General features: G+C 37.4%; 1 protein-coding gene across 1 annotated transcript; it reads right to left on the minus strand.

Moving 5' to 3' along the window:
- Window positions 1–13,267: 13,267 nt before the first annotated feature.
- Window positions 13,268–24,551, minus strand: KCTD2 (potassium channel tetramerization domain containing 2). Its single transcript, XM_072403884.1, has 6 exons — window positions 24,051–24,551; window positions 21,835–21,943; window positions 20,101–20,192; window positions 19,101–19,196; window positions 17,951–18,076; window positions 13,268–17,001 (listed from the first exon to the last, which is right to left on the minus strand). The coding sequence occupies exons 1-6, from the start codon at window positions 24,315–24,317 to the stop codon at window positions 16,972–16,974; spliced, it is 720 nt and encodes a 239-aa protein (XP_072259985.1). The 5' UTR covers window positions 24,318–24,551; the 3' UTR covers window positions 13,268–16,971.
- Between the last annotated feature and the right edge of the window lie 36 nt (window positions 24,552–24,587).

Genomic DNA, 24,587 nt, shown 5'->3' on the forward strand with positions numbered 1-24,587 from the left:
CAACAGATCAGTTTACAAAGCTGGGTATACAGTATAGGATATATATATATGTATATATATGTATATATACAGTATTGGCATCCCCAACAACAGGCAAAAGTAATGGCTGGTATTGAAGCAAAATATTGCAAAATCAACATAAATTGTGATTTACAGTATGCGGGTTGGCCTCTCTGTAGGCTCAAGCAACACATTTTTAATCACTTGCCTGATGCTGGGAATGCTGAGGCTTTTAACTCTTCTGATGGTGGCTATTTTTCCCAAACACAAAGTAAGGAATTTAGTTCAGTTTCAAAGCAAAGCATTACAAGAATGTATTTGACCAAGAGAAAGGCAGATTTACAGAATAAATTAGTTTATTGTCAAATGCGTTATTAATTTGTAGTCTGCGTTACCCGGAGCTTTAAAAGTAATTTGGTAATGTGGAGCATGCTCAGTGTTTTAGTAGATAAATATTTAAAGAAGAACAGCTTGATGTAAATAATCCTAATGTAAATACATGTTGGAAGAACATTGCTTCTATGTATTTTGCATGTATGTCTAATTATATACAGTAAATACATGGGGGCAGGCATATTTGCTCTGTAAATATGTAGACACTGCTTGGTTGTAGTTTACTGCTCCTTCTCACAATGCACATCTATGACTCAGCTAACTCATTGAAAACAATGCACTCCCTATGTGGACGATATCCTATTACGCAATGTCATTGTGAAAGCTTTGAATTCAATACAATAATAACCAAGCCTTGGCCTGCAAAGTGTGGTCATGATGTGGATTCAGTTGATTTCACATACCACACTACAATGAAGGGATCTCAACAATCAACCAAGATGTGGCCATGTTTCATTGTAGAATGGGATAGGGAGTGCTATTTTTAAGACAAGTTTCAATTTACTGCACAGATTCAATTAGTGCTCCCATGCACATTTTTATACTTCCCAACACCATTTGAAGGTAGAGGGCGAATTTGAGGTGGATCATTCTTGGTTGTAAGTACATATTTAGGAATCTTTGTTGAACATTTTCACAATGATATGTATTTTGTAATTTGAATGTCAATTAATGGGATTGTTTATGAACTTGTAGGTCTCAATATTCCCAAGGAAGCGGATATTAGTTTTTTGAAACATGTGGGTGGAAAATAGTAAAAAGACTGGAGAAGATAAATTGTCATGGGAGAACCTGGGGGATCTAGCAAACCTGGAATTAATTTCTTAAAGATCATTTGCTATTAGTTGAAAAATGTTGGAAAATCCATTCAAGGTTTGCTGGATTACCCATATTCCCCCATGATACTCAAAGTTCTCCGGTATTGCAGGACTTTAATAGATCAAGGAAAATGAATGAAACCTGTATGCATCACATATGGTATACGAGTTGCCACCAAAGTAGGAATAGAGGGCTAATCTTCTAATGTGGACATCTGTTTCTATGATAGTCAATAAAAAGGGGATTTACATCACATTGGAAAGATATTTTCCTACTTCCAGTTGAGCTCTCAGGACAGGAACTTAAGGCTTATTCACACTGTAGTGATGCAGTATATTTTACTAAATGCACAGACAGTGCCATTTGTCATGCAATACAACTGCAACTCCATTCAGCGTCCATTTGTATAGGCTGCTGAATGCAGCACATTGCACGCACATGTAATTTTTTGTAGTGCGTTGTACAGAATAACACACATGGTAATGTAATGCACTAGTGTTGACAAGGGAAACTTCCCTCAAAAATAAATTAGAGTAGTTTAAACCCTGCCCCACTCTAACATTTAAAAAAAAATACCTTTTAGCTTTAGAAATACTTTAGGGTAGTTGGAAGCATTGGAGGGCAACTTATGGTTTGTACCTAAATTCTGATTAGAATTCTGCTGCATTTAAGACATCTCAATAGAAAAAAAAGTGCTAACGATGTAACCCTATGACACAAATCACCATGACTTGGCAGATGGAGGTCCAGTTACATATCTCATTCTCATTCAATTATAAAAAGGTTGTTAGATTATTTTTGTTTGTACATGCCTAATAAATAGCCAAGGCATGTAACTTGTTAGAGGAAGCATGTCAATATCTATTGATTTAGCTATGTTTTTTTTTTTAATTGTTAGAGATTTTTACAAACTATCACATGACTTAACTAATTTATAGTTGATTTTCAAGGTTTGACACACTATGCTACTAATTGTATTATATGAACATACCTTAAAATAACATCGCTGGAAGAAATACAGAGGCTGCCATTGCTAAATAAAGGTGTTAGTTTGTGGCTGGCTGCTGCATGATTAGTTTCTAAATGACTTTCTGGAATAAGAAATGAGAGAGGTGCATATTGGATACTGGCTCTGGATTAAACCGTGGAAAGTATTGAAGCTATTGTTGCAGCATGCAGCAAAACCAATAGCATTTTGAGAAACTACATATACTTTCAGTGTAGGTCCCTTAAAACAGAACTCCATGATATTCCAGCACTACCCAACACCTTCCTAACCCACCAAAAAATCACTGGTGACATGTTAGGAGAGTCCTCCTCCGGAAGGGGTTTACATTCTTCCAGGACTAAGGTGGGGTTTTCATTTAGTCACAGGAATACAAAGGGAAAATAAAGGAAAACAAAAAGAAACTTCACTGTAGACGTTTATAAATTTATATTGTTGTGCTCCAGGCTTCTTTAAAATCGGTGCTAGTGGCATCTATAATAATGTCACATACATCAGTCATGCACTATATTTTACTTAAATGTACATCCGCAAGGCCCCCGGAGGCATTCTGTACTTTTCCCCATTACTAGCCTTCTCTTCAATATACATACTATATAATTTTATTTTATTTATCACACTGATGTTCCTGTCTGCTTGAACTACTAGAAAGAAAATCTAAAGTTTGTTTTCAAGAGCACAAGAGCCAGGGCTGCAGATTTTATCACATATTATATTCACCGGTAATCCTTACTAGTATTACAGCACAATGGAAACCTCCAACTTGAGTTATGTCACTAATCTGTGGATGGATTAGGCGCACAACAGTCGAATTTCTTATTTGCGAAATTTAGATCCTTTGCTCTTATTAACCTGTTCAGTGCAGCAATGTGACTTTCTAGACTGGTAATTTTCTATTATGCAATGCATTCTGGGACTGTACTGAGAAAATACTAGTTTAGCATACTCAGTTTTTAATTTATTAGGGTAAATTTCAGAATAAAATTGCACTTTGGGTCTGTTATAAACTACCTTAGTGGTACATCTTAACTGGGCGGTGAGGTCCTCTCCACTGATCATTAAGTGTATTTCTATTTTATTATATTGGTTGAAGGACACAATGTGATGTTCTGTTTTCAAATATCTGATGCTCTGAATGGGACCATTCAGTTAAATCACTATGATCAGCATTTATGGAAATTCATATTATGGGAATAATTTGAAAAAGTAAATTAATATATAGAGTAAGAACAGATGGTGTTCATAATATAGTACATCACATTAGGTTGCCAAACACCAGCAGAGCATTAAAGATATATCTGGTATTTTTTGGCACAAGAAAATATATGTTTTCTATCAACATGTAAACAAAGATACCAAAGTAATCAGCGGGATTAAATAATTTACAAGAATGTGGCCAAATCCTGGCTCTAGACAGTTTTACAACTCAACTACTGCAGTTGGTTCTTAGGGCTTAAAAGGTGCCTATGCAGTCCAGCATAGTCTTAGTTAGACGTGGTCAATCACATACGTGTATTGGTTTACGCAACACGTTTCACCCACTATAGGCTTCCTCAGGGGTATTACCATCTTATCGTGGAATATACCCTTTCCAGTACTTTACCTTGCAAGCGTGCCAAAACCCTTTAGGAAACCTATAGTGGGCGTAAGGTGTTGGGTTAATTTACTGACATTGATTGCTTTGTTATTTCTCTATACATGTTGATAGTAAACATATATATATATAAAAAAAAAAAAATATATATATATATATATATATATATATATATATATATTTTCTTGTGCCAAAAAAAAACTTTCTTTGTTTTTTTTTCATATTTATCAATAGATTGATAAAGTTTTAGGAAACTTTTGAAAAATATTTTTTTTATATAAATGTAAGTGTAAATGGATTGAAGGGTATTAGTTAAAAGAATGTAGAAACAACATTTCATGACGGTAATTTGGAGTCTTTTTTTTTGTTTTTCTTCTCTTGTTATTGCTAAACACTTATTAGAATAGCTCTGCACGTTAAAACATCCTTTTAAAGAAGTCGGGTGGCGAAATGCGTACAGGAACAGAACGCTTTACATTCAATGTTAATGAATCATCAATGTAATGATGATTTTATACAATGAGAGATTGTATATTATACTGTTTTTATGTATTTGTTGTATATGATTTAAATAAATATATGAAATGTTATAAATAATCATTTATAAAAATCCCAAATTGCAATTGAAACAAAAGATTTGATACCTTAATGGAAAAAAATTTTTGGTTTTCATAATGCTAATCAACTCCTGGCTCACGTTGCAAACTCTTTCCTTTCAGTTTACTATGAAACAGAAGGTGGTAACCCTACAGCAGGTAGACAGTGTAATTTTCTTTTTCACATCTTAGACCAGCCATCGCTGTTGTTCAAGTACATTCTACCCTAGTTGTGGAATAGAATGTGGTGGGACTTTGGCTTCTTTAGTTGGAGTGCCAGAAGACCTTGTTACATTTCTGCATACAGATTTGATTTTTGAATTAAAAAAGGAAAGCTTGCAGGATCTGGTTCCAAAACTCAACTATCACTATAATACATGTTAAAGTCCAGGAAAGATTAGATATACTATTGTTGAATAAAACTCCTAATAGTCTTTAAGGCATTCAGTTTGCTATAATCCTGACTTTTTATTATGACATATAATAAACTTTAATGGAGGAAAAAGAAAAACATTTTTAAGGGAAAGTTGATACAGTGCAATTAAGTTATATTTATTCAAATCAAATGTCAAAAGTGTTATCGGAAGTCGTTGTTACATAAATGCATACCCTCACAGGGCCACACTGATATACTGATAGTAATGAACTGATATGCCTAACCTCTATTTATTCATTTTTGGCCCCAAACTAGATTAAGGTTTTCAGTTATTACAAATGTTCTGGTTTACCTTTTTAGCTTTACATTATCCATAAACAATTCACACACTGATTCATTAGTTTATTGAAAATGCTTGCTTTATCGTTCTGTTCAACATAAGATGGGCAAATGTACTTTAATGAGCGTGAAAGATAATAAATAGGACATGGGCAAACATACAGATAGGTTGGTTCAGTTTCACACCCAGGGTCCCTCCAGAGTTTGCTAGGGGTTCCTTGAACAATGAGCATTCTCTAAGGTCATTTTAACTAACCCCCTTTTTGGCTATCTGTAAGGTTGACATTCTTCCTACTTTTAAGAGGCATTTTTTCTTCTGAACACTACACAAATGTACTGTAAGCTGTGCATATAGTAACTATAGCAGGGGTTCCTGGAGACCTGAAAATTTTTAACAAGGGTCCCCATAGGCCTCTGGAGTAACCCTGGTTGAGAAACACTGATCTAAACCTTTCTTCTTCAGCTGAACTGTTCAGCTCCTTTCATTCATTTACACTCTTTACACTGTTTCACCCTTTACCCCATTAACTTTATGCAAAATTATACAAATTCCAGGTTCCCAATGCCGAACACAAATGGGTGTTGCCTTTTACTGCATTTTCCTGCTTCAGTGGAAAGGGATTATAACTCTTCACAGTAATCAGTTCTACATTTCAGTTCTGTTTCAAGGATACATAAAGTTATGTGTTTTGTCAAATCAGAATCGTCTCAAAATGTGCAAGATTTATTGGGACATTCAGTTAGGTTTAATTTCTCTAACTTAGCAGCCATTATCAATATAGTCTTTTTTAAAGTCAGTTACTTGGAAGTAAAATCACTTTGTGTGTACCTTAATCTCCCAGTAATTCTAATGTTACCAGCTTCCTTACCCCTTTATTACTTGCTTGGCGAAAATACCATATTTTTATCCTTTTGAAAAACATAGTCCTAAATTTTGCTTTTAGGCTTGCCTCCTTTTAACCTGCAGTTGAATCTTGTATGTATGTAATAAAGACTGTCAATAAAGGTGCTAAGAGAAAATTGCAGGGTGTATGTATAATAGTATTATTTTTTTATTCTTAAAAATACATTTTTCAAGTTCTAAAAAGGGATGGAGTTCCATTAATAGTTTTAAAGATACTTTTTATTGACTGAACTATTGTCAGTTTATTTAGCACTTAAATGAGTACTTTTTATGGGTTGCCTTTTAACCATTTTCTTGATGATCTTAGGTTAATACTCCTTTTTTGTTCTAGATTAGGGGTGTCAAACTCAGGCCCACAGGCCAAATCTGGCCCGCACTGTAATTATATTTGGCCCGCAAGAAAATACCAAATGTCTACTAGCGGTTGGCAACCAGTGGACAGTGCATGCATCTCTAATACTACACATTCCAGAATGCTCTGCTGGTGCATCATTCAGGACCCACAAGCGCCCCCTTCTCTGTTGACATTCATTAGAGGCCTTCCTCAATTGTAGATATGTTTTCAATACCTGTCACGTTTGGCCCGCAACTTTGTCCAAATTTTTAATTTTGGCCCACTGTGAATTTGAGTTTGTCACCCCTTTTCTAGATCAGCGGTCACATTCTTATCAGGTCCACGAACCACTAAAATCACCGGCTCCCAACCGCGCATGTGGGGGGAGCCTGGTGTCACTCACGTCCCCCAGAGTGACATCATTATGACATAACCTCCGCCCACTCTTCTATCACAGCCTGCCCACTTCCCCGAGCCTAGGAACTGCATGGGGGGCGTGGTCTGCGGCTCTGGCCGCTGCATCCCCCCAACGGGGTCCTTCCCCGGACCCCGCTCGGGGGTGCACCGACCTGAGCCGCGGACCCCCAAAATTTTCTTGGTGACCGCTGTTCTAGATAATAAAAAAGCTATAACTAATGATGCATATAAAAATGATTTTTACCTGCAAAAAAATGTCATTCATAATGATCAGGACAGTCATACACATCTAACATGCTGCATAGTTAAAAAGGTAATTTTAATATTTCAATTTAATATTATGATGTTTTGTTTTATGAAGACAATAAAAAACATTTTAACATCAGGGTTAGTTTTAAAGTAAAATGTATTTAAATAAAAAAAAAGCATATACACACAAATGTACTGAACCACCATGTTAAATTACTTGTCATGAATTTTCAGGGTGGAACAATTCTTGTTCGGACTGGAGTTGGCATGTGTTCAATACTGTGTAGCTCAGTAGATTGTAAATGAATACCTAGGCAAAATAACGTTTAAGTATGGATAATGAACAAACTGCTCCCTGATAAAAATATGCAAAACATTCCCATGACATCAAACTCAGGATATCTGCAGAAATAAAAGTGCAATGTTTCAAGGCCATGTAGGACCTCCACCTCAGGCAACAACAATGGGCATGTGAAGACACAATGGGCCTGATTTATTAAAGCTCTCCAAAACTGGAGAATACACTTTCATCACTGAATCCAGCAAAACTGGAATGGATTTCTTAAAAGTCAATTGCTATTTGTTAGCAAATGTTTTCAATCCTGGACCTGATCGATTCCATGTTTGCTGGATCACTCAGGTTCATTGATAAAAGTGTATCTTCTCCAGTCTTGGTGAGCTTTAATATATCAGACCCAATGTTTTATTATCCATAACAACAAATTAAAATACTCCAATGCAAATACCCCAACATTACTTAAATGAAACGTAAATTATCATTAAAATATTAAGTTTAAGTTAAGTTTATTTATTGATGACATTCAACCAAAAAACCATAATCAGATTTTACCATCATCTGCATTTTGTTTGGGTAGAGCGCCTATTTTATGACATTTGCACCTAATGTAAAAAAGGTTACATCCAAAATGTTATAGACATCACCAAAACAGATGAAAAGAATCTTCCACAGGGAACACTTATTCCAATGACAATTGTCAAAGGTTGATATTTATCTCACTTTAAGGACACCTACAGCTGTAAAAACTAGAAACATAACCTAACTTTGGCTCCACAATTTTTCTTGGTTAAATGTACAACAACACTAGTTTCCAAAAGTTGTTATTTTCTCCCAAATGTCAGTTTCTGTATAACTACAGGCTACTAATCAGGGTTGAATTTTGTTGGTCCAACACTCCGTTACTCACTATTCTTTTTCAGCACGGTTGGCTCAGTGGTTAGCCTTTGCAGTGCTAAATCACAGTTTCAAATCTTGGGCAGGGCAATATACAAACAGAGTTTGTATGTTCTTCCTGTGTCTGCGTGGGTTTCATCCCACTTTCCAAAAACATGCACTTAGGTTAATTGATTTTCCCTCAGAAATTGTCCCTAAACTACATTAGTGACATATGACTGTGGTAGGGACCTTAGATTGTGAGCCCCTTTGAGGGACAGTTAGTGACATGACTATGGACTTTGTACAGCGCTGCGTAATATGTCATTTCTATAAAAATACTGGTAATAAAAATTGCTGTCCAGGCTCTACTGTGGCTCTAAATGGGAGCTCTCCACTATTTCATTAACATATGCTACTGTTAAATTACCAATCAACAAATGTTAATACAACATAAGCAGTATCAATTAAATGCTACATCTTGGGCCTAAATTTTTTTAACCATTTTGGTGGATCCTGCATCCAAAACAAGGAAGTGCATGTTGCAAAAAGGGTTGAACCTCCTGGGCGGTTCATTTCTGTCTGGATTTATATGTCTAAAAGCGGTAAATAAATAATATATTCATACTAATATATTATACTGTAAAATAAACTTTTATGAAAGACAATGTACCACTTTTAGACATAGAAATCCACTGTACTGCATTCATACAGATATTTTGTATTGAATGCAATACAAATAGATTTGAAATTCCCGGCACAATGGCCGCACGTACCAACGTCACAGGGAAATCCCCAGTGACTCATCAGATGCGGAGGACCCCAGCTGGAGTAAGCAAAGAGATGGGGAATGCAAAGAAGGATTCCGGGGGAGTAGCTAAGGCTCTATTTACTATTATTTTCCATTGTTTTTGCTCCCCCGAGTGTGACTCAGGGTTACGCTTTTAGCATCTTTTTTTTTTTACCAGTCAAACTTGGGGTTATTGCTTGGGGAGTTAAAAGACTAAAACACTAAGAGTAGGTTGCAAAAACATTAACAAAAATGGATAATGACATAATGAAGGAAGTGCCCACACCAGCCCATGAAATAGCTTTGAGTCAATTGTCCAATTACTTTTGAGCCCCTGAAATGAAGTAATTGGGTAAAATAAAAGGCTTTAGTTCCTCAGATTTTTATGCAATCTTTTTGTTCAACCCACTGAATTAAAGCTGAAAGTTGTTGTTTCATTTAAAATTAATTTTGTAATGTACAGAACCAAAATTAGAAAAAAGTTGTCTCTGTCCAAATACTTATGGACCTGTATATGAATGCTTCATGGTACTTACTGAGACCATTACCCTGACATCCCAGAGTATATTCTTGTTAAAGCGGACCTATCACCAGGATCTTTACATTCCTTTTTTCCCCCCATTTACAGCAGACTAAGTTGTAAGGCAGAAGTTTTTTTAAATTTTTCGGTTACTTTCGCTTTATTCTCAATATTTCTAGTTTGTTATGTTTTGACTCTCAGCTGTGCCCATGTGTTTTTACATCTTTTGAATGACATCTTATTTTGGAATTTGGAATCTTATTTGATTATACATGGTAATTTGCTTGTGTTGTTTCTTTTTTGTTATTAATGAGTCACATTATGTAGTGTTTTTAAATGTATCCCTTGTTTGTGAGCCTGTTACATTTACAGTTTCCTGATAGAAAATCAAGTTAAGCTCAATCCTTTGTAGCTTTATTGCTCAATGGTCTTTAGCAAGTAAACTGTGACCCACAACCTGTGATCTGATCCTGTTTACACCCTTTTTTAACCCAGTTTGCCCTGTTTTCACTAGCTTTTGGATTTGTCCAGTTAGGTTTCTTTTAACCCTTTGCTTTACTTCCATTTTTTTCACCTTCCTTGTCTGACAAAGCTTTTGCTTTTTGTCTTGTCATAACCAATCTTGTCCAGACTGAAAGTGTAATAGAGGCCACCCTGACCACCTTAGACTTTCTCTGGTATGTGACAGTACCATTTAGCTACATGACACAGTCTCTATACTGGACACCCTTTGCCAGCAGATGTCCCTACTTACCTGTGAGGAATATGCCTAATGGTTACTTCTAGCTGAAAGGACATATTCACATTACTCATATCTTTTGAGCTCTTTGTTACCTTCTAAAGCCCTTTCCACAAATCAACATGTTTGCTCCGTTACAACTATTCTTGTTCTTCCACCTGAATCAAAATATTCCCACACTAACATGGTTCCAAAGGCAGCATAGAACATAGGCTGTACTTAAGGTAGTTTAGTTTATTTAGTTAGTGTTTTTTTATTTGTACTTGTTTGTGTATAAGATTGTTTTGTCTGTTTTTTTTCCTGTCTAAAAACTCAAAATAACAACAAGGTGTCTTTTTGGCACAAGAACAGATTGTGGGTGGTTGGAGGGAACTTCTGTAACCACGAAAAGCCATTTAAAACCAACTACATATTTTAAAACCAACAAAAATAAACTCATTAATTCCCCCTCCATTGACTACAATCAATTGTTTTAAAATATTAGAACTACAGCATTACCTCCCAATTTTCGGTAAAATGAAAACTCCCAGTTTTGTACATTTACATTTTGTTCATCCAGATGAACCCTAGAAAAAGCACTCAAGTATTTTAGTGGGTACAAATATCTGAGCAAACAAGCAGCACCAAAGTTTGACGTGCTCTTTGTATTGAGAAACTAGGTCCACCTACAATGCTGGTAATTCAAATGTGTGCAACTATAAAAACAAAACATACCTCAAGGGCTTTACATCACCAAGTAAATATTTACCATTTACGGCTGTGACACATGGTTCAATTTTAAGGAATTATGAATATTATTGAGGATAATATTAGTTCTAGGCCTATAGCAATAACCAGTTTGTTTTGACTAGTTAACAGTATAATAAATATTGTTTTTAATTAAATGGCAATAGACAACATTTTTCATCTTGCAAATACAAAATGTGAGGATTTTTTTAATCACATTATATATTTTTTTATATCACAATAACAACTGTTGAAGGACAGATGGAAATAATCACTTTATGTCCTCGTGGCTACCCTATATCTTAATACATTGATCTATATTCAGCTGCTTTAGGTAATTTCACAAAATACGTTTACTCTACAGCAGTGTGGCGTTTATCCTTAGTTTATCCCTACAAAGATGGAAACATTGTATTTATTCTCTTCAGTTGTTTTGATACAGTACTATACTTTTTTTAGGACACCATCCTCCCTGAACCTCCCTTCTAATAAAAAAGTGCTTACCCATGCAGCTGCTTCTGTCAGACCTTTGATGATTAGTGTGATGATGGGCCGCCATTATGGTAAATACTCTGACTACAAAGCAATACCCTGTCAGCAATCCTATAGTGCTTAAAGCAGAACTAGACCCAAAAAAACTACCAGGAGGTAGCTGTCCAATGCCTAAGAAGGATTGCTGTGGACCTGGGTGTCCACTGTGGCCTACAAAAAGGTACGTTTGAGCCATAATCAGCAAATACGATGTTTCCTACTTGTAAATTAAGGCAAAAGCTAACCTACACCAACGCCAGAACTTACTTCTACTTTTAAAGACAGATTGTTACTGGTTCAAGTATATTCCTTTATTTCTACACCCAAAGCCCTGATGAAGGAGGGCCTCTGAGATGCAATGAACGCTTTTCTTATAAATAAATAAATAAATAAATTCTACACTGGACATCCAGAAAAACTGATCACTTTTGAGTTATAGAATTAAAAAAAGAATAAAGCCATATTTGAGATGCCATCAAAACAGGAAAAGATCTTCCAATGAGCACATTTTTCCTTTAGTAACAACCATTTAGGTGGGTCTTATCTTAAACTGGAAATATATCCTTTTACTCCCTCTTGAGTCTACAGGATGGATGAGGGGAAATCTCACTAATAAGACCAAATGACAAAAAAAAAACAAAAAAAAAAACAGCTGTTTTAACCCTTGTGCACTCTATCCAAACTAGAAAAAAAAAGGTTTGGCTTAAGATTCAGTATAGATTTAACCCTCTTTTACAACAACAACTTCCTCCAAACATTTCCTGTAGCAGTTAGTCAGACTTACACAAGGGTTATTAGGAATTTGGATCCTTCTTGAAATCAAAACTGTTAAAGGCCAACTCCTATGTTGAACAATTCTTCTAATACTATGTAGTACTTTTAGTGCTTTTCTAGCCTGATAGCAATCTCTCTGTGAATTGTTTCCGTTTATTTAGTGATACTATATATAGGAATACTATAGTTATAGTGATAAAATAAGGTGGTCCATACATTAGTGTATATCATTCATCCTTGCAAACTAGAGATCACACCAGAACATGGGGAGCTTTTAAATATTTTTTACAGAAAGTCCAGCTTAGAATTCAGAAAGGGCATTAATATTGATTTCCTCTTTGTAACAAAGCAAAACAATCATGCCAAAAAAATCTAGGGGTTGGAATGAAGTCATCATAGGTTCTTGAATTTGAATGCAGCTCAGTGTAGAAACACAATATAGCAGTCCAGTAATGTCATGTCCATGTAATATGTTTAAAGCGCCTGTGTGGGCACTGTGTATATATATTATTCAGCACATATAACACAGGGAAATGTGCATATGTGGACATGTATTTTCAAAATCACTGCAAGTAAGCCACCCAGGAACTGTAAGTGAGCTTAGAAAGGCCAATACTTGAAAAATTCCTGTGGTAAATACTTATAAAAGTAATTTTCTCAAGTATTTATCCTGCATAGCTTTATGCTTTACTACAAAGTGCTACATATGGGGGTATATTTATAAACTATTCCCTGTAAATTTGACTTAAATCCGCTCACCAATTCACTTGAATACATAGCATTTACTATTGTGACTTCTGTGCACTTTTGATGATTTGGCCAATAGGTGGCAGAACGAGTCATTGTGATTGATTTATTATGGGATCCATTCCAGGTTTGCTAGAACACCCAAATTATCCCATGATAGTAGTCTATGAGGAGAAGAGGAGCTCTTAAAGAGCTTTAATAAATCAGGCTTGTTGTTGAAATAGGCATTGAAACGAGAAGTGTAAAAGGATTCAAACCATTTTATTGACTTTTCATATGAATAAACAGGAATACATTTATACATATACCCCATTGTGTGTGGGTCAACAAAGTGTTTATGAACCACATACACGTTGAACAAAAATGTTCAATAGAAAAGTTTACCTGAACAAAGTAACACTGATACCTATTCTTCTGTATATGATATACTTTACCTACAGTTATTTGGGATGGTATATTATTGTATAGTTGCCTTTTTTTGCACTTTAAAGCTGATCACCTTAATTATATTTACAATAATGTGTTTAACAAAGTTAGAGTGCGAGAGAGAACTTCAAGAATAAATTTACTTGGTGACATAAAATGACACCTACTGGTCATCAGCAATAGTTGCAATTCAAACTAATAAACATGTCTTTACTCTTCAGAAAACTCAGCTCCTCCATGGTATTTAAAAGAAGGACCTTTATTAAGAGATCACATAAGTGGCAAATCCTGACCTACTTTAATGTTTTCTGAATAACTGACCCAGAATGGGAATGCAGCTCAGGTGTTCAGATTTTAGCAACAAAGTTAGGGTTATCTCCTGTTTGTGTCAGGTGTGTGACCAAATCCAGATCCTCCACAATGCAACCTTGAAGCCATTTGGATGACCAAGAGGTATAGCTACAACTTCATTGCCTCTGCAGTAAACTAGAAAACAGCACAACTGGTCTGAGCTGTGCAACTGCTTGACACTTTACAAAAGAGAATACATTTGTAGGGAGTTGTTTGATGGAGAGGATCTATGCCAGTATATACAATGCAAATAGTGATGCTTGTTATGTGATTATTGCAATTTATCAATGCAATCTATCAATGTCAAAGATCACAAATCAAGATGGGTAGGAGAAAACCTTGTTACCTTACCTAGGACCCTGTTCTGCCTTATTCTATCTCTGCTCCATGCCATACGTTCACTTCCACCTAGCAGCTTTTGGTACTAATGACTGCAATTGCAAGTGTTGCATTCATATACAGTCATGTAAGGAAGTACACCCTAGGAAAGTACTTGACTATGTGACTACTAATTCATTCTGGACATGCTAACCAAGCAAAAACAGCTGAACAGATTTTTGTTTGATAATTATAAAGTAATTGCATGGAGGGATCTGTAGATAACACTGGTAACAGTTGGTGCCAATGTGTATGAATATACAATCAGAAGAGAATGCCCCAATGGGTGATGTGTCAGGAAAAAAAGACTACCTGAACTGCTTTATATGTACACTGCATGGTTTGCAAACTTTCTTCTGACATTGTATTCTTGGTTTTCTTTTTCTGTTAAAAAAAAGAGGTCAAATATCTTTAAAAGTAACAGGCTAATGGCCATACTAAGGTACTTATACGTTTTCTGTATTGGTGACTCCAAATTATGTATGGAGGGCTCTAGGCGGAATAATGTATACATTTAGGACAAGAAGACCCATCAAACACTTTTGATGGTACATATTCAATCAGATAAGTATGTCAAGCACTACATTTCCAGCTGATCTGTCTGTATGTTTTAGGTCTTCGACAGCAGATTTCAGCAGTCATTTGAATCTTTTCATGTTCCTTCACCAATGTTAGAACTAATGTAAATTGAACAAATGCTGGATATTCTATCCTTTCCTTTAGAACTATATTTTCGACTAATTGTACAAATGTTTTGTTCTATAAAGCTGTTAAACGTCTTTTAAAGTATATCTAAATATAGTTGTGGGTAGAGTAGGGAAAGGGAAATCGTTTTTTTCCTATTTATGTCCCATTGGGGGAGTTTTCATTTTGTTTTCTGCCTCATAAACACAATAGACAAAAGTAAATGTGAGGAAGATTCCTTTTTAAACAGCTGTCTCAGGAACAAGTGTTCTCATTGAAGAAATTCTCCTTTATTTCCATTGAAGAGATAACTTAATATGCTCTGTTTCAAATGGATGGAAATGAGAAAATTATGGAAGCTAAATCAAAATGTTTTGTTGGCTTCAAAATGTCATGTCCATGTAATGTCAGAATACACAAAACTGCTGGTATGGAGCACTTGTAATATCCTAATATTCTTGATAGTTAGAATGCAGTTCATGTTTCAGCACTGCCTGACTGGGACCATTGTGTTCTTCAGCACAGACTCTACTTAGTGAAATTTACCTTTGTCTGAAGCTTGTATATGTTTATAACTGTAAAGACTATAAGTACAAAAAGTATAAAGTAGGAGTATTTTTAATTGGCAATATAGTTTGTAATAGTATTTCAATGTTACATATATCAGAAGCAAAATGTGCTTCAATACATATTATTAGTTCCTCACATGCTCATAATATGTATTGATGCATGTTTTGTTTCTGATATATGTAACATTGAAATAATAATACAAACTATATTAAAACTATATATATAAACTGCCAATTTTAAACACTCCTACTTTCTTTTTGTACTACTACAACTCGCTTTTATGTCAGTGTGGTGTGGCAAACCAAACAACACATAAAAGTGGAGTCTAAACCCCCATTACTTTAACTTACATCGCTTTTCTTGCCATGTAAGTGGAAGTGCAGTGCCATGGTAGATGCTGAAACACAAATATGTGTTATCTTGTTATCTGCTGAAGAATGAGGAACAACTGATTTTACTGTTCATTAACTGCTGTGTGCTGACCTCTTTTTTAATATAACAACAAGGATATTCTTTTTAGATACAAAGGATGTATTGTATTATGTACAGGCATACTGCAAACAGAAGAACTTGGCAGCCACAGCTGAGGGTAGGAGATGAGGGTAAGAAAAAGCAGACACAATAATAATACACACACTTGCTTTGGCAATGAAACAGTTCTTGCAAGAGAAATTTTTACATCCACATCAACAACATAAATTACTTGGCTGCACATCTTTTCTCTGTATGACAGGAATGTTAAAAGAGTTTGTGCTTTGCTCAATGAAAAAGCAGCCCAAGTCTGAGGCTGGTAATCCAAATTGAGACAATATCCCCAACACCACTTGCAAACTGGACACAATACCATGCTATGTACTGTATGTATATGCATGCAGATACCTTATATAAGTGCCCCTTGAAAGAAGTGCTGAATAGTAACCATAGTGGCATAAGCAGCATTCTGTGCTTCAACATTGATCATTTAAGTATTAGTCTATAAATCTCTTAATTTTGCTTCTTGAAAACCATCTGGATGCAAAACTCCATGCTTCAGACCTGAGGCCCTAGGTGGTAGTTTCCATTTGAAATTAGAGTCGGGGACATGACTGCCCTGTAAGTAGTGCTAGAGACAACTAACAAAGAAAGATTTTGGCAACTGTCAGAAAGGAAGATATTTCATTTGGAAGGCCAGAGAAACCACTAATCAAGCAAAAAGGCAGTGATCCTGCCATCCAATGACAGGCCACAGAGAAAAGGACAGACACATAAAAGACACATGTAGCCGCAAACAAGCAGAATTTAACCTCCCCCCAAACCTTGTACCCCACAATAACTGACATCATTCCTACATAACCTGAAAATACAAAGCACAGGCCTGTAAGAGGAGAAACGGTCTGTGTTACTATGCTCAAAAAGTTCCCCTTTTTTTACTTGGGGGTGTTAAGGCCTGCTGAGGATAAGGGGATCACTGAGGAATACAGCGCATGAGCTCGGCAGGCAGTGAGGGCTTTGGTTACAGTCTGGGCAGAGCTCTGTCAGATCCAGTCCATGTTCTTTCTTACATCCGGGATCCTCTCTCCTGAAGGATCTGGAAAGATAGAAATAAAGAAAATTGGTAAAAACTGGAACCCATACAGCAGTGATGCAAAAATCTAAAAAGTAATGCATAGGCATAACTTTTGTTCATTAGTTCTGTGAACTTACAGATCATTTCACAAACAGTTCCATTTAAAAATACATACACAGTGCCAGTATCCCCAGCTCCTCCAGCTCCAGCATCAGTCCTCTTAAGTTGGATAATGCCCAGCATTATTCAACCCACTTGCTATAAGAAAACATCAAGTCACCCTGGGCTACATTTTTCATTACAGTGACGACTGGTTTTCAAGTCCCAAAATCGATATGAAGTTCCGATATACTTGTTATCAAGAGAATCTTCCAATTGTACTAAGTGGCTTCTGATAACTGCCCCCCTCCTCCTCAGGCTGAAAACATGGAATCAATAGAGATGCAGGGGGTCACAGGAACTTAGAAATAGAATGAGGGAAGTAGAGGACAACTGGTATTTGAATGAAGTAGGCAGCAAGTAGTGCGTTGAAGGGATCATGAAGGAATAGAGGGCCACTCATATTTGGAGGAAGCATTAGTAAAGTAGAGGCTCATTAAGATTTTCAGGAAGCATCATGGACGTACAGGGTCATCATTACTTGCAGGAAGCATCAGGAAAACAGGAATCCTTGTAGCCCTTAATGATTGCTAGTGATAGTTTCAGGCGACAACTTGAGTGAACATGTTCTGTACAGAAAGGCTGTTATGCAGTCTGTCTTATGGAGAGGAGGAGAGTGAGGCTGATATGTCCCTCTGTCATTTGTCATTTAGTAATCTGGCATGGCGGACCACTTAACAATGTTGGGAAAAAGCTAAAAACACAGGATTTTCCCCCAAGACAATCACAAACCATTGACTGGGGCAACAAAAAGCATGCTTTTTGTAAACTGCAGACAACCCCCTCCACGCATTACACTAGATCCACTTACTTTAGCCTTCTCACTTGGTTCAATAACCAATCCATTTGTAGAGTTGTTCAACTCTCTGGACACAACACAAAGGAACTCAGCCTGGTCTTCATTCCCATAGTTGTAGGAAGATCCAATACTGATAAGCTAAGCGAAAACACAATTATATAGACAGAATAATCTGTTTTCCCATAATTATAACATATGGCCATACAGTATGAATGATGCAAATATGCAAAAATGATTTTGATAAATAATAATGTTACTGATTACAATGTAAAACAATAATCTGAAATGGTATATTAACATCTTAGAAAAACAAATACTAAATAAAACAAAAAAAAAATACAGAAGAGAAGCAAATTCGACAAAGGCACTTTTTCTGTATTCTCTTTTGCAACACACTTTCTACCCAGTGGCTAACCGCACCTCATATAAAGCCATGTGAATAAGTAAGCTTCACAAGTTGTTGACTTTTTTAGCATATCTGAACAGCCAACAATTGGATCTTCATTTGAACAGTGCCTACAAATGAAGGCGATATACTTGGACAAATGACACAAAAATGTAAAATGTCTATTCATTCTCATTATCTGATTTAAAAAAATACATATTTATGTACATATTTAAGTTAGAACATGCTACATTTACCACTTTTTCAATTCAATGGAATTTAAATTAGGTGTTCCAGATTGGTTGCCAATATTATAAACCTCAGATATCTACAGTGTGATGTGAGTGGTATCATAAAGTAAAAGTGTCCTTTAAGTCTTCAGAGACAAGTTTGTGGATGCTTATTAGTCTAGTAGGGACCTTAATTTACCTGTATGGAAGTTGTGCCAGGTAAAAGTTTTTGTTTTGTCCAAAAAACATTACAGCAGGGCTACTGTTTGCAATTGAATATATAGGAAAAAACGGGCCTTCCCGCACCGTGTGGTGGATGATAAATCAAAGAAAACTGTGAAGTATGGTGGTAGAAATGTTATAGTTTGTGGTTATTTTGCTGCTTCAGTGTCTGGCCAGCTGGCAAAACTGGAGTCAACTAATAAATCTTAATAAAACTGCTGTTCCCATCCCCAGTGTGAACACAGCCTAAGTGTGATCTTTTTTTAAATTTTAAAAGCTTTCCACTATACACTGGCATAAGTCTCTCCTTTATTTAGTCACTCACCTGTTCAAATTTCCATCCATCAGACATGGTGGATACCATCTGTGTAAGCTCTTCCTCCTGGCATTGTAACACTCTGTATACATGTTTCACAGGACCCTGGTAAAAGGTGCTGAAGCTTTTAATACTGTCTTTAAATAAACTGTACATTCAGTAAACACATAGGTTTAATCTAACTAAAACAAATAGCAAGGGTAGGTAGAAAAGGTACTAAGCCAAAAAAAAAAAAACACAAACATTATTGTATATGTGCAGTATGTATCTGTGCATACTATAAAAGTTAATTGTTTAAGTGACCTTGTTAAACACTTACAAATATCACAGCTGAACTCCAGCCTTACCTTCAGTCTTGTACATGGGTACAGGCTTCTCTCCTGTACTGTAATCGCTTACCCTGAGTTCACTGCAAATTCTGAGCATCTCATAGTGTGCATTAGAAGCTGGAGAACATCAGAGTCAGCACGCCTTTTTAGTTGGAGGATATCTAGCCCTTTTCTCCGAGGCCAAAACCCTTTTCTCAGGACCAAACCTTTCATTCACTTGAGTTTAGTTCTTTTAATCATGGAGGATCAACATTAAATGTGGGTGTTGCCAAAGTAGTGCGATTGCAAACCTCTGTGGTGGGGCTGGAAGGAGTACTTAGACAGGGTGATGTAATGTTTACAGCAAACTCCACCAGCCCTCTTCACCAACCAAGATCTGTCTGTATTGTCGTTACTATGTCTAAAACAAGGTATGAAGGGGTAGAACCAGGGGACATAAAATATAGGATGATTTCTACTTATGTACTAGAAGGTCACATATCAGCTGTTGTTTTTAGGTGCATTGGCCACACAGCAAATGTTAAACTAAAACTGCATTATCAGTACAAGTTGTAATAGTTCTTCCTGACAAATACAATGATTACTTGATTCTTTTTATCCACCCTAGCATACCCAGTATACAAACAGCGGTCATCCAATAAACAACATATCAGTAAAATATTGATTGGTGATACATTTACCTGTGAAGTTCGATTCTCATTGTCTCGAATACGCTCTTTTACAAGTCGGACCAATGAAGCAATGTTGTAGAACTCTGCTTCTTCTAACACACCTGTAAAGAAAGGATAAATACTGTTTCAATGTTCCCTTTATTTAAAAGACACTATTTCTCCAGATTAAATTCCAATTTGGTATCTTAAAAACCCTATTACCACATTAGGTAAAATAGTAGTAAATAATAATTCCAATAAGTAATCTTGTAAGGTCCCTGGTCTAGTCCAAATGCTTGGCTCAGGCACCAATCCCCCAATCTATCTATGAAGTCTTCACATATAGACAAACTCCCGATTAGTGAGTCAAGATGACACGGTCAAGGGTCATGGAAAGGCAGAGATACAAAAAGAGAAAGAACTTAAAAAGTTTTTTTTTCAGGAAATCAGGCAGAGCTTGGTCCAGGCAGCAAGCAGGAAATATTCATGGCCAATTAGGATCAGAGGCTTGGAGCAAATCACTGAACAAAATGGTAAGTAAGTTGCTATTAACACTACTGCAGTTAAATCAACCTAAGAAGAGTAATCAGTTCCATAAACTGGGCACAGAATCAACAATCCCTGAAATGTCTTGACTTCCAAGAAAACCCATAAAAATAAATAAATAATGATAATAAATAGTGTTTAACAGCAAAACTGAAGTTCTGCTTTAGGTATTTAGCTGCAAAACAAATTAGGAAGTGTGGCTGGTCTGAGAGCAGCAATTGGGGCACATTCATTTTTTTATACCCGAAACGCTGGGTACAACATTAAAAAACTGAGAGGGCTGTATATGGCCCATAAAAAGCACGTAGACATCCCTGACAATTTTTTTAATCCTTATTTTGCTTTTATTTTTTTAAACCTATACACTGCTTTTCAAAAAAAAGAAATCCCAAAGTCTGTGGGGCCATTGGTAAAATCTGGGGTTGCTTCAGTTGGATAGATTTAGGTGCTGATATTATGAGCCAAACAATAAGGTCAGCTGACTACCTAAATATACTGAATGACCAGGTTTTTCCATTATTAGATTTTTTTTCTTGGCATGGGCATATTCCAGAAAAAAATGCCAGGATTTATCAGTCTTTAAATGTGAAAGAGCTTTAGGGATCATCAATTTTCATCCATGGATTGGCCACCACAAAGTCCAGACCTTAATCCTATGGAGAATATTTGGGATGTGCTGCAAAAGACTTTACGCAGAGGTCCAATTCTCCCATCGTCAATGCAAGATCTTGGTGAAAAAAAATGAACTCTGGACAGAAAAAAAGGTGGTGACATTGCAATCCAAAAAAAATAATAAAGCGTTTTTATTTTTTTGGACAGGCTGTGTATATCAATATATTTTACAGATTGGTCATTAAAAAAATCAGACAATTTTATTTTTTATTTTCAAAGAGATTTTAAACTAAATTTCCTGTAACCCCAATTTTCAAACACCCGTGGAGACCCCTGCAGACCATGTCCCCCATACACATTGCAGGCTCAGGGCAGGTTGTATTTCTGGACACAACCCACCCACTCTCCCAATGCAGGTTCAGACCTGCGATGGGAGAGTGGGCCGGTTCTGGCATCATGACGTCACTCTGAAAGTTTCTTCCCCTTTTGAGTGACACACGGCTTCCCGCACATGCACGGTCCATAGTACGTGCATTTAGTGGTCCGTGAGTTCCAAAGGTTGGGGACCACTGATCTAGAGCACTGAATGATAAATCTAATCCTCACCTTCTTCTGCTAATTCTTTGCTGAGTATTAGCTTCCCATGTCGTAAATAGTTTAGTATTGGCCCAAAATAGGTAGGGTCCCTGTCGATCAGGAAGGCTCCCGTTTCATCCTAGAAAACAAAACAGAAAATACTATTTCTAGCAGCTGAAATATATGTTGATCCATATTTTCTAAATTCAGTTTAACTGTTTGACTGTTATCGCAGAAGAATCAGATGTCAGCTGCAAATAACGTGACTGTTGACAGTTACATCTCTCAGTAGCAGAGGTTTTTATCATCCATACAACTGTAGCAGAAAGCACCAATTCCTTGCATTGCCTGGAGAAAATATTGCTTCAGGATACTCATGGCAGACAAGAAGCAAGAGCCGATGCATTTAGTCATCTGACCTGTACTAAAGGAGGAATTTCAATCACAGCTCAACAAGGATCTGAGATTGTCCACACAATTGTAGAAAAAAAATCAAATTCAGTTCTCCAACCTGGGGTGTAGTGAGGCGGGCACGCCATGCCCTTACTGTTTCGGGATCCCTGTATAGGCTCTCCCTGCGCACTCCAGCCACTGATAGCCTTCACTGTTACCATGCCCCCTATTCTTTTTTTTTGACTACACCCGTCTCCAACCATGCAAAAAGAAATTATCTTCCTTCCTGAACTTAATCTGCATGATTAGATAATTTAAGTAAGTCTTCACACTATTAAGTAAATCAGCACACTGTTCTTGTACTGTTCACTGCTGTACGGTGGGGATCAGGTACCTCATTTTCATGAACAAGCTGCACAAAAAAAAAAAAAGTGCATGAACATTTGTGTTAACATTTTCAGTGCACCTTGTGTTGTGGTGCAGGTCAGCCCACGGAGTGCATTGGGCTGCCATTGATTAGCACTGCAGCACACCAACGCATGTCACTAAAATGACTGTATGGTGCTGCAATGCACAAAGGTGAATCAGGCCATAGCAGATCAGCCTGTGTCCAGGATCTTATCATCACCAGGATCTTGGAGCAGAAGTTTCTCTATGTAAGATGTTCTGATGATTTTTTAATAAAAGAATAAATCCTATATTTATTTACAACCTTTTCAGACTTCAGTGTTCTAGCACAGTGTCATTTACTATGAATGGCATACAAGTGCAATTTGTAGGAGATGCAAATACACAGCAGGGTACCTAAACTTAGAAGTTTCACTTTACATAAAACGGTAGATAACCTTTTTATGTAAAGTAAAAATTCTGTGTGTTTGTTAAGTGCAACACCCTTTTTGTTTAATAAAAAAAAGGGTGCAGCACCTCCCACTAATTCTCGATCGCCGAATCTGGCCTTTAGGCTAGATACGGCGTAGCCGGTAGTCCGTTCCGGCCTAACGTCCCCTGGCCGATCCTGCTGGCAACGCGCGGCATGGGGCTACTAGCCGGGATTAGGCTGGAACAAACTATTAGAGCCGCATGCAGCTCTTGAGCCTCCTCTTGCTGTGCCTCCCTTCTTCCCTATTTACCGCGGTGGCAAAAGTGTTAACGCCGGCCCCGGTAAAAAGGGAACATTGCGTATGCATTGTGGAGGAGAGGGATTTCCCGTCAGGGGGCATTCGTAGTGGGGGGTGGGACCATTAGGGCAGGACTCAGGGAGAATCCGGCCTAGTGTGCACCTACCTGCCCACCCCATAAATGGCCCAGTGGCCGAAAAACATTGCAGACCTCTGGCCTAGGCAATCGAGAATAAATGGAGCGCAAAGCCTCCTGGGATGCATGACATGACTTTGCGCTCCCATTCATTCTTGAATGCACCCTGTAAGCTCTTGGGTGCTGCTTTCTGTAAAAAGGGAGAAAACTTGCCGATCTCACGCATGAGCAGAGCACCCGATCTTGTCCCTGGGTCAGGTGACATAGGAAGAAGAACCCAAAATAAGAGACGAAGATGGCGGTGCTCAGAGACTGATGCCGGGACGACGTGGGACCCGATGGAAGACACCTCTGGCCCGAACGACAGCAGCAGAAGGTAAGTAGATTTTTTTTTGTTTTCAGCGTTTTTCAGTTTACTTCCTCTTTAAATGCATCACAACAGATAACACAAGTATTAATGAGGAGTTTAGGAGACCTGTACAGAGCCATAGGGGGGCAGACATTGCTGATCTGTCCATGTCTGAGTACAGGTTTCCATGGTAACCATATGACGGCAGCCAGGAACATAAACAATGGCAGCCATGGTTGTCAGTCAGCACCTTGTCAGAGTCCAAGTCTGGGTCTTCTTGGCACAGTCGGTATAGGAATGACTTGGGCTCCCGGCACAGAGTCTGTTTGGTGCTCAGGAAGTATGTACCGCCCACGTTAAGTCGGACCCATTTTCCTCCTGGCTTGCCGGCAGCTTCTTGATGCCCGGGACTGCGGGGACTTCGAGGTCCGGAGCAGGAGAGGCCCGGGCTCGGGGGTCCGCTCCGGGGAGTCGGTATAGTCAGACTATACGGGGAATCACGTTGTGGTTCCGCCATGGTAAGTCAAGCCGGACAGAACCGGGACAGCGGCGGAGCCATAACACCGATAACAGCAACGAGTAAGGCTTCCGGGGCGTAATGCTGTCACTTCCGAGGCCATCATGAGGCCCGAATCCACATTGCTACACCCGGGACTGTCAGTGTTATAACCATATTGCTGCACCCGGGATGCCAGCATTCACCTCCTCACCAGGCCTTACAGTGCGAAGCACACATATAGGAATTCACACAAAATCACTTTAATGTCTGAACTTTTATCACCATGAC

The sequence above is a fragment of the Pyxicephalus adspersus genome, chromosome 3, assembly GCF_032062135.1.
Source record: "Pyxicephalus adspersus chromosome 3, UCB_Pads_2.0, whole genome shotgun sequence".
NCBI classification, from domain to species: Eukaryota; Metazoa; Chordata; class Amphibia; order Anura; family Pyxicephalidae; genus Pyxicephalus; species Pyxicephalus adspersus.

Excerpts from the sequence above, each read along its gene's own strand:
- KCTD2 (XM_072403884.1), bottom strand. The coding sequence starts at position 24,317 with ATGGCGGAACCACAACGTGATTCCCCGTATAGTCTGACTATACCGACT. Across the intron at positions 20,193-21,834 it reads CAAAGAATTAGCAGAAGAAG|GTGTGTTAGAAGAAGCAGAG; the intron begins GTGAGGATTAGA and ends CTTTCTTTACAG. Across the intron at positions 19,197-20,100 it reads ATGAGAATCGAACTTCACAG|GGTCCTGTGAAACATGTATA; the intron begins GTAAATGTATCA and ends ACCTTTTACCAG.